At 47.2% G+C, this 15,632-nt stretch overlaps 7 protein-coding genes across 7 annotated transcripts; 4 read left to right on the forward strand and 3 right to left on the reverse strand.

The window, feature by feature from the left end:
- The first annotated feature begins 350 nt into the window (after window positions 1–350).
- On the forward strand, window positions 351–2,165 carry F4813DRAFT_363632 (P-loop containing nucleoside triphosphate hydrolase protein). Its single transcript, XM_049243719.1, has 3 exons — window positions 351–746; window positions 808–1,451; window positions 1,507–2,165. Exons 1-3 carry the CDS (start codon window positions 610–612, stop codon window positions 1,896–1,898), a joined length of 1,173 nt encoding a protein of 390 aa, XP_049098518.1. The 5' UTR covers window positions 351–609; the 3' UTR covers window positions 1,899–2,165.
- Window positions 2,166–2,324: 159 nt separating this feature from the next.
- Window positions 2,325–3,892, forward strand: F4813DRAFT_128707 (uncharacterized protein). Its single transcript, XM_049238689.1, has one exon. It carries the CDS (start codon window positions 2,510–2,512, stop codon window positions 3,818–3,820), a length of 1,311 nt encoding a protein of 436 aa, XP_049098519.1. The 5' UTR covers window positions 2,325–2,509; the 3' UTR covers window positions 3,821–3,892.
- A 1,029-nt stretch (window positions 3,893–4,921) lies between these two features.
- On the forward strand, window positions 4,922–7,569 carry F4813DRAFT_390595 (protease S8 tripeptidyl peptidase I; the record flags this gene model as incomplete). Its single annotated transcript, XM_049247044.1, has 9 exons — window positions 4,922–5,187; window positions 5,246–5,402; window positions 5,469–5,575; window positions 5,627–5,967; window positions 6,021–6,141; window positions 6,197–6,414; window positions 6,484–7,289; window positions 7,355–7,461; window positions 7,521–7,569. 9 exons carry the CDS (start codon window positions 4,922–4,924, stop codon window positions 7,567–7,569), a joined length of 2,172 nt encoding a protein of 723 aa, XP_049098520.1.
- On the reverse strand, window positions 7,521–9,308 carry F4813DRAFT_128716 (uncharacterized protein). The gene is made up of 5 exons (XM_049238690.1): window positions 9,005–9,308; window positions 8,933–8,948; window positions 8,675–8,866; window positions 8,226–8,583; window positions 7,521–8,165 (listed from the first exon to the last, which is right to left on the reverse strand). The coding sequence occupies exons 1-5, from the start codon at window positions 9,129–9,131 to the stop codon at window positions 7,818–7,820; spliced, it is 1,041 nt and encodes a 346-aa protein (XP_049098521.1). The 5' UTR covers window positions 9,132–9,308; the 3' UTR covers window positions 7,521–7,817.
- A 131-nt stretch (window positions 9,309–9,439) lies between these two features.
- Window positions 9,440–10,690, forward strand: F4813DRAFT_128815 (uncharacterized protein). Its single transcript, XM_049238692.1, has 3 exons — window positions 9,440–9,765; window positions 9,828–10,353; window positions 10,420–10,690. Exons 1-3 carry the CDS (start codon window positions 9,548–9,550, stop codon window positions 10,477–10,479), a joined length of 804 nt encoding a protein of 267 aa, XP_049098522.1. The 5' UTR covers window positions 9,440–9,547; the 3' UTR covers window positions 10,480–10,690.
- F4813DRAFT_128739 (acid protease) lies at window positions 10,424–12,501 on the reverse strand. The gene is made up of 6 exons (XM_049238691.1): window positions 12,083–12,501; window positions 11,791–12,030; window positions 11,518–11,712; window positions 11,359–11,467; window positions 10,915–11,294; window positions 10,424–10,835 (listed from the first exon to the last, which is right to left on the reverse strand). Exons 1-6 carry the CDS (start codon window positions 12,369–12,371, stop codon window positions 10,708–10,710), a joined length of 1,341 nt encoding a protein of 446 aa, XP_049098523.1. The 5' UTR covers window positions 12,372–12,501; the 3' UTR covers window positions 10,424–10,707.
- A 1,057-nt stretch (window positions 12,502–13,558) lies between these two features.
- On the reverse strand, window positions 13,559–14,801 carry F4813DRAFT_390599 (NAD(P)-binding protein; the record flags this gene model as incomplete). Its single annotated transcript, XM_049247045.1, has 3 exons — window positions 13,559–13,967; window positions 14,053–14,253; window positions 14,341–14,801. 3 exons carry the CDS (start codon window positions 14,799–14,801, stop codon window positions 13,559–13,561), a joined length of 1,071 nt encoding a protein of 356 aa, XP_049098524.1.
- Between the last annotated feature and the right edge of the window lie 831 nt (window positions 14,802–15,632).

Below are 15,632 nucleotides of genomic sequence, written 5' to 3' on the forward strand. Positions count from 1 at the left end.
AACCTAGACGTACTGGATTTATGCACTCAATTTGGTTATGAAAATGTCATAGACTTCAATGAAAAGCTGAAATCACTGTAGATGTTAATGCCAGCGCTCCATTAATAACCCTATCCTAAAACCATTTAAAATAAAGAAGAGATGAGTGAAGCAAAATTGTGGTTGGAATAGAAAATAGGTACTTTGTACCTCCCTATGTACCTGAGTCCCTTGCGTTTTAGTGGAGTCGGACATTTTTATATCATGTACATTATATACCTAGGTACTTCTATTTTTCAGGTACCAGGTACCTACCTAAGGTAGCCCTACCAGGCCGGAGACGCGTTAAGTATTTCAATTTACGCGTCTTTCAACGAAGTTCTAGGATCCAATTGAACAGAAACATCTAAGCTCCCGTATACGTTTAACACAACTTAAAGGAGGCTTTTCAAGATTACTTACTACCAACAAGGGGATCTCTTATTATAGGGAATATTTGTGGCTTTTAAGAGAAGTAAACGCCGACGAGAAAAGTTACTATAATAGGTACATCCTAAAGGAAGTTTTCCATTGCCGAATTTCACGATAACGAGCAGCTACGGCACCATCGCCAACCCTTAAAATTTCAACATGTCCGACTTCGAAGATGAGATGGATATTGATGCCCCTCCGAAATCTAACGATATCACATTTTCTTCCGATAACACCGCCAAGGGTAAACGCAGTGCTGCAAACCTGCCTGTTGAAGCAGAAGACTCCTTACCATGGTAGGATTATCACAACGCTTCTAAGATATCTCTCACTCCCAATTGCTAAATTGAATGATAGGGTTGAGAAGTACCGACCTGTTTCCTTATCTGATGTCTCAGGCCACCAAGATATCCTAGCCACTATTAACAAGTTCGTCGATTCGAACCGATTACCTCATCTCCTTCTCTACGGACCCCCGGGAACTGGCAAGACGTCTACCATCCTAGCCCTTGCGAGACGTATCTATGGAGCAGAGAATACGCGACAGATGGTCTTAGAGCTGAATGCTTCAGACGATCGAGGTATCGACGTCGTTCGTGAGCAGATCAAGACCTTTGCCTCGACGAAGCAGATATTTACAATGGGCGGGGCCTCACGCCCCGGTGGCATGGCAAGCTATAAGCTCATTATTTTAGACGAAGCTGACGCGATGACGAATGCCGCCCAGATGGCCTTACGAAGAATCATGGAAAAGTATACGGCGAACACACGATTTTGCATTATCGCCAACTATACCCACAAGTTGTCGCCCGCATTGCTGTCTCGATGTACGCGCTTCAGATTCAGTCCTCTAAAAGAAGGTGATATTCGGGTCTTAGTGGATAAAGTTATTCTGGAGGAGGGAGTCAAAATCTCAGGCGAGGCTACAGACTCTCTGGTTAAACTGAGTAAAGGGGACATGCGACGAGCACTAAATGTGCTCCAGGCTTGTCATGCATCTAGTAAGCCCTCTCAGCCTTCAGAAATATCATTGCTACTTAATACTAACTTAACAAGGCACGCCGATACGGCTAAAAGATGCGCCCAAGGTTCCCGAGAAAGATATCGTTAGGGAAACCATCACGACTGAGACTATCTACAATTGTATAGCAGCCCCGCCTCCTGATGCGATCACGAAAATTGCCAGTACGCTACTCGCAACCAGTGACGTAACCACTTGCCTATCGACGATCAATACGCTGAAGGTAGCTAACGGCCTCGCGTTGGCGGATATAATCACAGCACTGTCGGAGCAACTAGTCAAGATGGAAGTGAAGCCTGAGGTCATGATTAGGTGGCTTGACGGCTTAGCGGAGATAGAATACAGAGTGTCTGCTGGTGGAAGTGAGGCTATTCAAACAGGTGCCGTGGTAGGTGTAGTAAGAGAGGGTTGTGAGCTTATGGGATGAAGAATGAAGTGAATATGAAAGAACTTGAGGGTTGATAAGTGCATGAGGTTCCTACTCAAGTATTTAATGGATGAATCTTGGCTCATGCTCACCCTTATTACGCTCGAATTAAAGGTCCTTCACTTTTCAGTAGTAGTCCGTGCCTTACATCAACATACCTAAGGTATGTACCTATGATATTATGCTTAACTATAGTCTAAAATGATAGAGCGATCTTAAGCGAAGCTACATGAAAAGCACTTGGTAGTATGGAGTGCTATAGCGGTAATATATGATCGATATGGTGCGAATTTGGTAGCAACATGGCTTTGACCCAGACTTTCAGTATTCGTATAATAGGTATATATTGTTAATTGCATGCCCCGCAGGTTATACGCAGGATTCTGCACGTGCATTAAACGGACTTTGTTTCGCGTAGTTGAGTTTCATAATTAAGCCACGAACGATATTGGCAACTTTCTAACCTTGACTTTCATGACTCAATCGCTCTTATCCGTGTACCGTGTATCGTGTATCTCATTGGCGTTACCATATCTGATACTCCTACTATCTACTACACCATATTATATCAGACTTATCTATCCAAGATCTCTCTTTCAACCATTACAACTATGTACGTGATGATCCCGGAGATACTATGCTTAATCTGCTCATACCTCGATATTGAGGATATCCGCAGATTCCGACTATGCAGCAGAGCTTTTGCAGACGCTGGTGCTTGCTTCGCCTTCCGAGAGATTGTATTTTATCTGCATCACCACGACTTTGAGATGCTCCGGCACATTTCTCTGCACCCTATTGCATCCAAAAATGTCCGCTCGCTGGTTTATGTTGGCCATACTTTAGAATCGCCTAAGAAATCCTTAGATGAGTTTCGTAGATACTATTCTATCATTCGAAGCGGAGAAAAGATCATAGCCCAGCATATGAATGAAGCACCGCCACCACGTATAGGAAACCAGCAGCTCCCGAGGCTCTACAAGAATTACGATATCGCTATGGACGAGCAGGAGAAGATGCTGAATGAGGATGAAGATATCTCCTGCCTCAAAGAGGTCATTTATCGCTTTTCGTCGCTTCAAGAAATCACCATGTCATCCGACTTTTGGTTTGGGCGTGGCACTCACAAGACTCCATTTGACGGATGTCTAGTCTCACCGGCTGATGAGTTAACACCGATGGGATGTCGGCAGCTTGATTCTCTCCTATCTGCTGTCTTCGAGGCCAACATCAAGTTAAAAAGACTTACTGCCGGTGCGTTCAGCTGGCAGTTCTTCCAGAAGCCAGCCGCTGAACTCCGAAGTGCCCTTTCCTTTTGTTCTAACCTTACATGCCTCGAGCTATGCATCGATACTGGCGAGGATAATTTTGATGACAGCGTTACGGAAGATCTGCTTGTCGGGACAGAAGTTCCACAGTGTCGCCGTTTATTAGAAACGGGATTATTGCGCGACTTTATTAAATCGTTACCTCATCTACAGACGTTATATGTTGTTTTTAACTGGCATTCGGAACAACACGGATATGCTGCACGGCTCGAGGATATAATGGAGCCAAAGCATAGATGGGAACATCTCGATAGTCTGACCTTGGGAAATATTACCTGTGAACGGCATGACCTAATGTCTATGCTCAGAAGACATAAAGGCACTCTTAAGGAGTTATGTCTCCGAGATATTCGGCTGAGAAGTACGTCATGGCAGTTGCTTCTCCCCAAAATTCGGAAGACGATGAGCCTAGACTATGCTTGCATTTGCGGCGAGTTGTATGGACAAGAGGAAGACGCGCCATATGCAGAATATTGGGATCTTTCATTACCAGAAACCTTCGAGAACCCGCTCCGTGATGATGTTAATGACTACTTGGTCAATGATAACATCAGGCGCTGCCCTCTTAACGATTACAACAGTTACCTTGATTGATGCCTACTAACAAGAGGCGGGAGTGCTACAACTAAGACTGTCTCATTGATAACCCTGTTTGAATCGTCGCGAGAATCTTAACGATATGATTTTGCCATAAGGACCTCATAGTGGGCAAATCGATATCTTCTCAACTGCTGTACTTATGATTGACTGCTGGAGGTAGTCTCGACCTTGTAGTCGGAGTTTATCGTAGGAAGCTCATCTGAGTCACGAGACTGATGTCTATGCCCCTGCAAGTCTAGCCCTTTCTCAAGTTTGATAATTTGGGTAAGATCTGAGAGTAACAATATTCGCCCTCGGAGTTTATGAGGGCCGTGAAATATGACTGGCATTGATTAACTTTGAGTGGCAAGAGGGGTTACCGCCGCATACTATACAATGCTAGTACTGTCATGAACGCCGGTTATATACAATGCGGTCCGGTAAATACTAACTAGTTTAATGAGCCTCCATGAGCACAGCTATGACGGGGTATTCCTCATTGTATGGTATCCTATCACACCCTCGTGTTATCCTTATGCATTGTCCTTCTTTCTGCCTACTGGGATGGATCATTTATTAACGATTACCCTGACATCGAGCCTCAGGTGACGTTCAAACTCACATCCATGGCACCAAGTCAGAGAAAAGTCCGGGGAGTCTTGGTACGATTTTAGCCGAGTCCATATTCACCAATCTGACCTTTCCATGTATTGGGGTTACCGGCTTCTGACCTGAGCTCATGGGATAACCTTGTGAATACCACAATCAATAAATCTCCAAATATTCTAACGTCACTCCTCTTATTCTACCCTTGCCAACAAGCGACAACCGTTAATGGTAAGAAAAAGCAAGATTGTGCTAATTGGCTCACATATACATTTACCCGCGCTTAGTGAGAGTAGATAGTCGTATATTTCTGACCTTGGCTTGAGCAATGCCGAAAGCGGTCGTCGGCATGGAGGTCTCTGTGTTGTTTACACATCACTCCCACAAACAGAGCGGAGCTAGCTTCTGCGGTAGTGCTAATATAATACGAGCACCGACTGTCTCTTAAACTCCATGCGTGGTTCTCGCGTTTGCCGGTCGTTCGGTTCCCCCATTCAACTGGCTATCAAAATGAAGTTGTTTAATTTCATTACTCTGGCAGCTTTGGCCGTGCTAGAAGTCTTTGCCGCGCCCCCTTTCCACCAGTCGTTAAGCGCCGAATCTTCTGTACTGAGACGAAGGATACCAGACACCCATATCCAACATGAGAAAAGAGCTGCAGTACAAGAAAGATCCTGGACGAAATTGAAGAGGGCAATACCTGATGCTATCTTACCTATGCGCATAGGTTTGAAGCAGCAAAATCTCCAATCAGGCCACGATCTGTTGATAGACATGTGCGGTGGCTCTTCTTATTCAATATATTCATCCAAAATAGCTAATAAGATTCCTAAGATCAAACCCTAAATCAAAGAACTATGGCAAGCACCTCTCAGCAGGAGAGGTTGTCAAATTCTTTGAGCCGGCAGAAGCAAGTGTCAAGACAGTGAAAGACTGGCTCATCAAGGCGGGGATTCCGTCTAATACCATCTCGCAGTCTAGCAATAAACAAGTGAGCTAATACACTATCCTTATAACATGAATAACCTTGATGAACATCTGACCATAATTCGTATAGTGGGTACAATTCGATGCCCCCGTTAACAAAGTAGAAGATCTCTTAATGGCAGACTATCACATCTGGGAACACGTAGATACAGGTGCTAAAAACATCGCTTGTGATGAGTGAGTGCAGCGATAGCATAGGGTACAAGCAGCGGGCTAATTATTCTTAAGATATCACTTGCCAAAAGAGGTGAAAGAACACGTTGACTACATTACACCTGGTATTAAGCTGATGGGCTACGGGAACACACAAGAGCCTCCATCGAAGAAACGGAGGGAAGCCGGTGTACACTCCATTCATCGTTTCGGCCAGCCAGTTGATGAGGGTGAACTTGCTAAGCTTAAAAGTGAGAGGAGCAAGAATAACCTCGCATCCCTTAAACGGACTACAGGGCCGAACGTAGAGGGACCTTTACGCCTTGCGAGCCCAGTGGAACCTGCAGATGTAGCAAGCGGTAATTTCACGCTGCCTGGTGGCTGTGATAAATATATCACACCGGATTGTATCAGGGGTACGAATGTTTCTCTTCAGTAGATGTTCTCATAAACTAACTAAGAGTCTTAGCTCTGTATGGCATCCCGAAAGGGTCCAAGAAACACCCAGATAACAAAATGGGAATTTTCCAATCCCTCGGGCAACACTACACACAGCATGATCTCGACACATTCTTCTGGAGCTTCACGGAGTAAGACAAATTTCGGTTCTTTACGGACGTTATTAAAGATGCTAATAGCTCATAGTGAAATCCCGAACGGAACGCATCCTGAGCTCTTTTCCGTAGACGGCGGGCAAGGAGCTACAACAAATCTTAGGCTGGCCGGCTCAGAATCAAACCTCGATTTTCAAATGGCGTACGGATTGATCTGGCCCCAGGAGCCTGCGCTCTACCAGGTCGACGACGAGTGGTACCAGACTAACTACCAGTTTGACCCAGAGTCATACTTGGGCTTTTTTAACAGTATGATTAACCCGCGATTCCCCTATGTGAATGATATTTTATATGGCACTTGCTAATGGTCTACCGTAGACCTTTGGAACGCAATCGACGGCAGCTACTGTACCTTCGAGGCATATGGCGAATCAGGTAATTGTAAACGTCCCGAATGTCGAGACCCTGTGTATCCGAATCCGCATGACCGTTCTGGATACAGCGGCCAGTTGATGTGCGGTGTGTACAAGCCGACAAACGTCATCAGTATCTCGTACAGCGGAGCCGAAATTGATCTCCCAGCGTCTTATCAGCAGCGACAATGTGCCGAGATTATGAAGCTCGGCTTACAAGGCTCTACGATCATCATCTCATCAGGCGATTACGGCGTCGGTGGCTTCTCATCACCCGGGGCACCTTCTGGCTGCTTAGGTCCCGCACATGATGTCTTCAATCCGCAGTTCCTCGCGACCTGTCCTTATATCTTGGCGGTGGGATCGACCGTCCTGCAGGCTAATGGGACTCCTGGTGTCGACCCCGAGGAGGCGACGGACAGGTTCCCGTCTGGTGGGGGATTCTCTAACATCTACGATGCCCCGGATTGGCAAATGGATATTGTCAATAAGTATATCGAAGAGGCTAAGCTCCCATTCGAGGGTTACGAAGGCGGTGGCAGCAACTTTAGCAACGTTCACGTCGGTATAGGGCACTTCAACAAGCTAGGGAGAGCATATCCAGATGTCTCGGCTAATGGAGACCACTTCGTCATTTCGAGCGGCGGCGAGCTACTTAGCATTGGTGGCACATCCGCTTCGGCGCCACTCTGGGGATCGATCATAACTCTGATTAACGAGGAGCGCTTAGCGGCCAGTAAAAGCCCGGTCGGCTTCGTTCATCAAGTCCTGGTAAGTTTTTATAATATCTCCTCGAATCAATCTCAATAAAGATATCTCCTAACCTCCTAGCGCAGTATTCTCACCCCGAAGTCTTCAAAGACATCACAAAGGGCGATAACCGAGCATGTAAGACGACTGGATTCCCGGCTATTGAGGGATGGGATCCTGTATCGGGAATGGGGTATGTGTTCACGCGCACAATTTCTGAAGAATAAGTCACTAATACGATATAAATTCTAGTACTCCGGACTACCCCAAGCTGTTGGAGCTCTTTCTGAGCTTGCCGTAAAGCCTACATATCTTAAGCTTATCTCACGGGAGGGAATCTGAATTTCGTAAAGAAGTTAACGGGACTTGGGTTCTAAGAAATGTGAATTGTTCTCATATACGTAGTCTCTGCTTGGATAATGGACGTATTACTTCTATTCCCTTGATTTTGGAGTATTGAGGATGGAGATAATACACCATCATCATTAGGCTATGCTACACTATTTCATCCTCTTCTTATTCGAGGATTCGTTGGCTTGGCTACTCAGCTCATAGTTCATCATGTGCACGCCCCCCATCTGCGCTCATCGTCCCATCCCATGGCTCAATCTTGCCCTGACTGATATCCATCAGGAACGCGCCTACAACCTCGGGCGCGATATCCCGCCCTCGAGGATACGGAAATACTTTGCCGAACATAGGATTCTGTACCGACAGCGCGGGGAATATGCCGGGCGCCAGGCCCAGGGGCGCGGCCAGGTCTCCGTATTCATTGGCGTCTACGGTCACGAAGTTTAGATACTCTTTGTACATCTTGGCTACGGACCGCATGGCCGCCACGTACGCTTCCCGCTCCGCGAATAACGAGGAGAAGTAGAAGACGAGCGACTTGCCGGACTATTTACGCATCGTGTTATTAACGGCTCTTAATATTCGGCGTATTCAGCTATAACTCACCTGCAGGTACTTCATTTCGTTCGCCCGAGTAAACTCTCCGATCACGGGTGTGAGACAGCTCTCAATGAGCCGAGGTAGAGCGTCAATGGCCGTTAAGTCTGAAATGGTGAATTGCTGGCTGTCCCGGTTGTTGTAGCACGTTACTGTTGTCGGTTTGTCTGTTTCCGTTGATCCAAAGGATAGGCGGTCCTGGTACTGGGAGGCGAGTGTATCGTACAAGATCTTGACATGCTGGTCTTGCGGATTTATTCGCGCGACCACGGCGTAGTCATCATTGGACTGGAATGCTACTGTCTTATCTTCAGAGCCTAGGGCTGTAGTGGTGGGACGAACCGCCCTTTTTAAATATGAGAGTATCCTGTTGGAGTCTTAGTCCACTGTTTTGAGTCGGTACGATAGAAAAGTAATAGAAAAGTGAGATTGTTGAGCCGGTAATCACAGATACTTACGAGGATGCCCTTCTAGGGCCTCGGTACGGCGTCATCTTCCCGTGGCCATCGAAAAATCGTAAGGCGGGATATGAGATGACATCGAACTCCTTACACAAGCTTGCAGCCGAAGCGCAGTCTACGCTTATTAGAGACTTCTTCTCTGACTCCACCGCAGACGTCCATTCTGGCTCTAAAGCTTGGCTGGCGGCTCTGAATAAATCCTATTAGTCTCCAAGATATGAGGTATGATTGATTATTAGGCTGTAGGTAGCTCACGTTGATGGTTCTATAACTATATTCACGTTAGAATTAGAGATGTTGCTAGTATTCAAAAGATAGGTAACTCACAGGCAACTAGAGCATGGTTATGACCGGCTATAGCTCGACGAAACTCATCCTCGCTGTAATGCTCCCATGCTACGGCTATTCTAGTGCCTGCTAGCAGATATATGAGTTCTGTACTTCTGATCCTCATCGTGAGTTTATTTAAGCGTCACTGACGTGGTCATTCCAATAAATTGAATGGGAACTCATAGAATCAAATACTAGTTAAGCAATTATACTAGTTGTGTATAGCTGAGTTTACCTTGCAGATCAGGGGTTAGATCTGACGATGCCCGACTCTATAACCCTGGATCTGCGCTAAAGTCCTCCACTAAATGAGCTTGACTAGGGGCTGTTGTAACGCTAAACAGGGGGAAGCTCCTTTTACGCAGACAGTTGATGTTTCGACTCTGCATGTTCTCCTTACTATGATATACCTAGGTTAGGTAGGTGTGCCAACTGCTTGAGAGTGAAAAGATTTGAATATTCTCGTAAGAAATGAAAGTGACTTTGTTCTTTTTTTGCTCTCTCATAATCCCAACCGTCTGCTGAATTCCTGAACTCGTCATGAATTCATTAAAATCTTTAACATTGCTATCGCTCGCCATTGGGTTGGCTCAGGCACACAGTCATAACAGCGGTGCCCAAAAACCATTAGTATCATCAAGCGATTATACTTGCCAACATCCAGCATATCAGAGCCATATAGTATCCAAGTCGCCGTTGGTCATATATCTAGCAAATTTCATCACAGCTGAAGAACAAGCGCATCTCCAGGAGATAACGTAAGTACTGCTACACTTGTCTGTTTATTCGTATAGTTACCTAGACTTACAGTTTTCAACAGCAAAGACACTTTCTCCCACTCCGCTGTCGCTGATGCATCCGGCGCCCAAGGGCTAAGGCAGACGCGGACCTCGCAGTCGACTAACGTGCCGCGCGACGCCGTGGTCCGGTGCATCGAGGAGCGGGCGCTGCTATTCCAAGGCTTTGACGTGCCACGGACGCACCTCGAACCCCTGCAGCTGGTTAAGTACGGCCAGGGCGAACGGTACCATTTTCACACGGATTGGTACACGAACGCAGCACACGCGACCTCTGCGCTGGGCGGCAACCGGCTGAGCTCTTTCTTCGCGTACGTCGCCGCCTCGGAAGACATCACGGGCGGCGGTACTAATTTTCCTATGGTGTCTGCGCCCCACGATGAGCGCTGGTGCGAATTCGTCGACTGCGATGAGCCGTGGGAGAACGGAGTTACGTTCCGTCCTATCGTTGGCAACGCCGTCTTCTGGCAGAACTTGCACGAAGATGGTACGGGGGATCAGGCGACGTTGCATGCTGGTCTACCGGTTACTAGTGGCTCTAAGATAGGGGTAAGTAACTCTTTGGTGGTATCATATTTATTGCTCTCCGTGGAAAACGCTGATATATTTTCGTAGATGAATATTTGGACGAGGCAAGGTCCATTGAGCGAGGATATTCGAGGACCAGATGTTTAGCGTAAATCCGAGCAAATTATAGCGAATGCTCTTCAAATCTTAAGCACGACTTACACGTGCGAGGTGTTAATTATATGGCTATCTTACAGTATATAGTATGTCTATTGGCATAATGAAGCGGTATAAAACCCCGGGCTCATTACCTAGGTATCCTTTGCGCTGGGCAGCACATCAGAACCCTTTGGGCCTTATTTGTCCGCGTCCCGTTTGCTTCTTCACCCTTCTTAATCAACATAAGCCCGTGACCTCTAACCACAGTTGTCTGCCGGCATCCTGAGTGAGATCCGCTATCTCATTCTCACCACACGGGAAGTATTGTGCAATCCAGACGGCATTATTCAGCTGATCGAATATAACTATTTAATTTTTCCATTAGCAGTCGCTCTTATTTTACGTCGTCGAATTTCTAGTATTTTCCAGTTTAGTTGTACTTACGATACGCAGCTCGGATGAAACTCGTCCCAAGCACCCACGTTGAATTTTGGTTATCCGTCGGCTGGACCCCGAGAGCGCAATAATTATCGAAGTCGACGATGAAGTCGGCATAATTGACTCTAATGATTATATTATAGAAATTAAACCCAAAGTTTACGGAGCCGTCCAAACTTCGGATGTCGCAAGATACACGATAGACTCCATTCTCATCTTGGTACGCGTTCAAGGCCTTCGCAATAGTAGCGACTAGGTCCGCGTCGAGATAGGTATACGTAGATCCGGAGTCTATTAGTACATTGCGTTCGAAATCGGTGTCCGTCAACATTGTTTCGTTCTGCCCGGGAGGAGTGACGCCCAAAGATGTTATATTTACTCGATAGCTTTGTAAGTTTCAGCATACACCAGTTGTTTTTGCCTGCTTTTAGGATTATGAGAGTGCCTTACCCTACTTGTCCAAAGAGCTTCAGTTGCTGGTCCGGGTACGGGTAGACCTCTAGAGGCTCTAGATATCCTCGGAACTTCTTTCTGTCTACTCCTCCGAAGATTATATCACCTAAGGGAGGTTAGTTTATAGGAATGACGACAGGGTCCGTGATAACTCACTCGGACTCCCACCACCTTGGTATCCGACGCCTAGGCTGAATATTGGCACTTCAATATAGCCCTGCGTAACAAGAAGATCCAGCAAGGTTTGGTATCCGGTATTCCACGCCTTGCCGTACGAGACACCCAAAACCCCAGCCCAAATATACTCGCTCCGCTTGCTTACCCCGACTCTTAGATTAGGAAGTGGTAGGTCTATCACCAGTTTTATGCGCGTTAAGATATATGGTCATGTCCTAGTCAGAGTATTAAAAGGGGGGTACGAATACATACTGTCTAATCCGATATAGGCTGTGTCACTGAACCAGACCCCCTCCATATAGCCAGTGCCGAATTGGCCAGAGAACCAGCCATTGAGGGTTTTGGCGGTAGACGACTGTTGCGTGTCGTAGTACCCATATGTCCGACAAGCTTTCGGGTCCGCCGCCTGGTTACAGTCCGGATCCACGAGTAGCGTGTACGATCCGGTATCGAGGATAGCCGAGATTATCTGTCCGGGGGTTCCGAGAGCGACTGCCTAAGGACATTAGTTGCCGCCTCACAATGCGAGAGCTTAGTAGCGTACGTTCAAGCATATATACAATTCCCGCACCATATCGTGCTAACGGCTCTCGTGGTGACCGACTTGGGATTTTAGATGTTTCGTCATTTATGGACACCGTACCGCCAGTTATATTTCTTACCCTCCGAGACTGAAGCGTAGCTCTGATATGCCTTCCGTTCTCGGATGTGCGGTGAGCACTTGTCGGCTTACCTCTCGGTCCCAGTTGATCAAATCGCGAGGGCTTCGGGAGGGAAGCCGACAGGCATAGGAACGGCAGCAGGCCTAGTAAGAGCAACATGATGAGCGCCATTTTCGAGTGATCGCTGGCCGGGTTATTCGTCGCCTCCGAAGAGATGGCTTAGAACTCCTAAAGACGCGCGCTTCCATCCGCCCGTGCCTAGGTCTCTCCCGATGATGACATTGTCAGGCGTCTGCCCTGGATTTTTTGATGGGAGAAATTTACGAAGAAACTAGTTAAATGGCAATTGGATGCGTGCTTCAGAAAACTGGGCAGCGGAACGTCGAATCAATGCTACACGCGGCTGATCTAGATACATTCATACGACGGAAATGGACCAATTAGCTGCTCACCAAGAGCCGGCATACATGAGGAGAGATGTATATATGAGACGAAGCTGGTTCTACCTACCTGGTTGGTATAGCACAGGTTATCTACATAACATGGTTCCCCAAGATCTACGGTTCCAGTCGCACACAGCGATTTTAACCGCAATTATTGTACGTCGGCCATTTCGTTGCGCAGGCAGATCTTTATGATTTGCAAAACGCGGATAAATACCTAACCTAGGTAGGTAGCAAAAAGAGGGAAGGCTTCAAAATTTATTGCCAGATTCCCCCGTTGCCTCCGGAGACAAAACAGTAGAGATGTTTATTGAATCCCGTACCCGAACCACGGGACATAGTCTAAGAACTAGACTTATCGTGGACAAAATAGATGAATCCCTGAGCACATGATGGAGATTCTAGCTGAAGTCCCGTGGTTCGGTATAACGGCTAGACTATTCAGAACGCGGTACGGATGCACAGGAAACAGTTAGCTCATGCAAGCTTTCAATATAACCGTAATATATAACCCCACACATGTAACGTTCTCGTGGTGGCACAGCAAGGCTGCATATGACCGCATTCTTCTCCCTTCTAAGAGCTATGCATGTAGAGTAACCTCTTAGACAGCCATCGTACAGGTAAAGGATGCAACTTCGTGCGTCCGAGCTACGACGGTCCCTACCTACAGTATATCTATCTACGTTGGCATGTAGCATGCTGAGATGAGCGACCCCTTTCTTCGGCCGCGGTAAACGCATTTGATACCGACCTGGCGGCACTCACTTTGGGTTCGGCAGATTTGGTCTCACCCTAGTTACGGATGCCGACTTCGGTTATTCCGCAAATATAGTGTAGCATTGGACATCGTAGAAAACGACACAAGGAAAAACAGGGTATTTCACATAAACTACCTGCATATCGGTCCTCACATCATCGCCAATCTGCCAGCACAGTATCGCCCTCCTTAATACTCGCATACTCCAGACTATCGCGCCATAGCCGGCGGCACTTAGTCTCGTCTTTGGCCTCGGGCCCGACGTCCGAGATGGCCGTGCCGTTAAGGTAGATGCCATTCGGGTACTCGCCAAGCCCACCGTCTGTATCGAAGCACGCGTGTATCACGTCCGCGGCCGACTTCCACGTCGTCCGTAGGTTGCCGTTGGGGCTTAGCCACGTCAGGACCGGCGCGAACAGCGGACCTAGAATCTGCATGATGAGAACTCGCACCAGCCAGCCGCTACGCCGCGCTATGCCGCTCATCATCGCTGCTGGGTCGAGGCCTAGCACCGCGATTTTGGAGAGCGCTGGGTCTTGCGGTATGCGCCGTGCCAATTCACGCCTGGACAATCAATATTAGTCTCGGTATTGACTACCTACCTACCTTAGGTACTTAAGGCGGCGTGAAGAGAAAAGGGGGTGCTCACATCATCATAACCTCGCACAGCTTCGAAGCTCCGTACCGCCTCATACCAGCAACGGGACTTTCTGCGTGTCCTGCGGCAGCACCCCACTTACCCTTAGCAATAGCTTCGGTGCTGCCTTCGGGGTCGTTAAATATCTGATGGAACTCTTCGGATGCATAAGTATCTCCAAATGGTCCCACTTTGTTTCTAGGATCGGTAGTGCTAAGGTGAATTAGCCATGGGTTTATGACGAACCGAAGATAACTGAAGGCTTGATGGATGTTGATAGAGGGGGTCGTGGCTGCTTACTCATGTGTCCAGCTCCCCAGTACGAGTATGCGGCCTTTCTCCTTGTCCATACTTTGGAGTAATAGGAGCGTCAGGAGGAAATGCGAAAGGTAACTGGATTGGAAGGACATGTCAAAGCCGTCCTTGGTGAAGTCGTGCTGGGCATGCTCCTGGTATGCCGCAGACAACACTAGGGCACGGATAGGTGGTATCTCGCCGCTCGAAACCCGTGAATTGATGTCTGCGGCGGCTTGGCGCACGCTAGCGAGGCTTGCTAAGTCGAGGGGGACGAGGTCATATTGGTGGTTCACCTTGCCGGCGCTTTGGAGCACCTTTTTCACGGCATGGGCGTTTTCGATCTTGCGGACCGTGTATAGTCCATGGTATTCCTGAGCAAGTGACGGTCGATGTAAGATCTGGTCAACGATGGCAGAACCCAGGCCGCCGTTGGCGCCGGTAACTAGAATAGAGCCTTTGGTCATTGCTTCGGTTAAGTAAACAACAACTATTAGGAATATGAGTAGAAGCTAGAAAGGATTACCAGATAGAAAATCAAGTTGTTTTAGACCAAGCTGTCATTATATAGGGAATCCTATAGTTGACGGATATAAGATAGGTTACAATGATCGTGGATTTCGTCTACGAGCGGACTACACCAAATCTGGAAGCCTGTTTGTCCGCTTCGTAGCAAGGTATTCGTACTCTCGTCGTCGCCTGGAGTAGAGATACCGCTCACGTGAGCGAAGATTTATAATGCCTCTCTCTATAGAACCAGGTTGCTGGAAACATTTAGAATACTTGTCACGATAGATAGTTGTCCTTGATGAGAGATGCTAGCGTCAGCCCCGTGTAATATCCCGGGATCTTCACATACGATTTGGTAATTGCAACCATGCAAGCTACCAATTCAATACATTATCCGGCCACTATAGGACAATGTCGCCGAAAGTGAGAAGGTACGCGAGTCATTTATGGATGACGAAAATATTGCGTTTGATATAGTGTGAAGCCAAGTCGCGAATCCGGCAACGTGAGCTAGTTCTTGAGCGCATCTCCCTAACTCAAGTTGAGTGATGCTGTTTTTAAAAACCCTGCTGTCTCGTCTTATTTTCGAGTTCGTTCTCACTAGGTTCGAAGCTCTGTGATATCGATGGATGGACAAGTTGCTATGAAGTCAAGCTAACTAGCTGTTGTGAAATTTTCAAAGATGTTCTGTTTGTATCTCATCGATTTCATAGGCACAATAGACAGACGCTGTTATTGTCTAACTAGGGATCCCCAGGGTTCAACCTATTTGCTCTTAAAACGAGACC

The sequence above is a fragment of the Daldinia decipiens genome (genome assembly GCF_022478715.1).
Source record: "Daldinia decipiens strain CBS 113046 unplaced genomic scaffold F4813scaffold_22, whole genome shotgun sequence".
Lineage (NCBI taxonomy): Eukaryota > Fungi > Ascomycota > Sordariomycetes > Xylariales > Hypoxylaceae > Daldinia > Daldinia decipiens.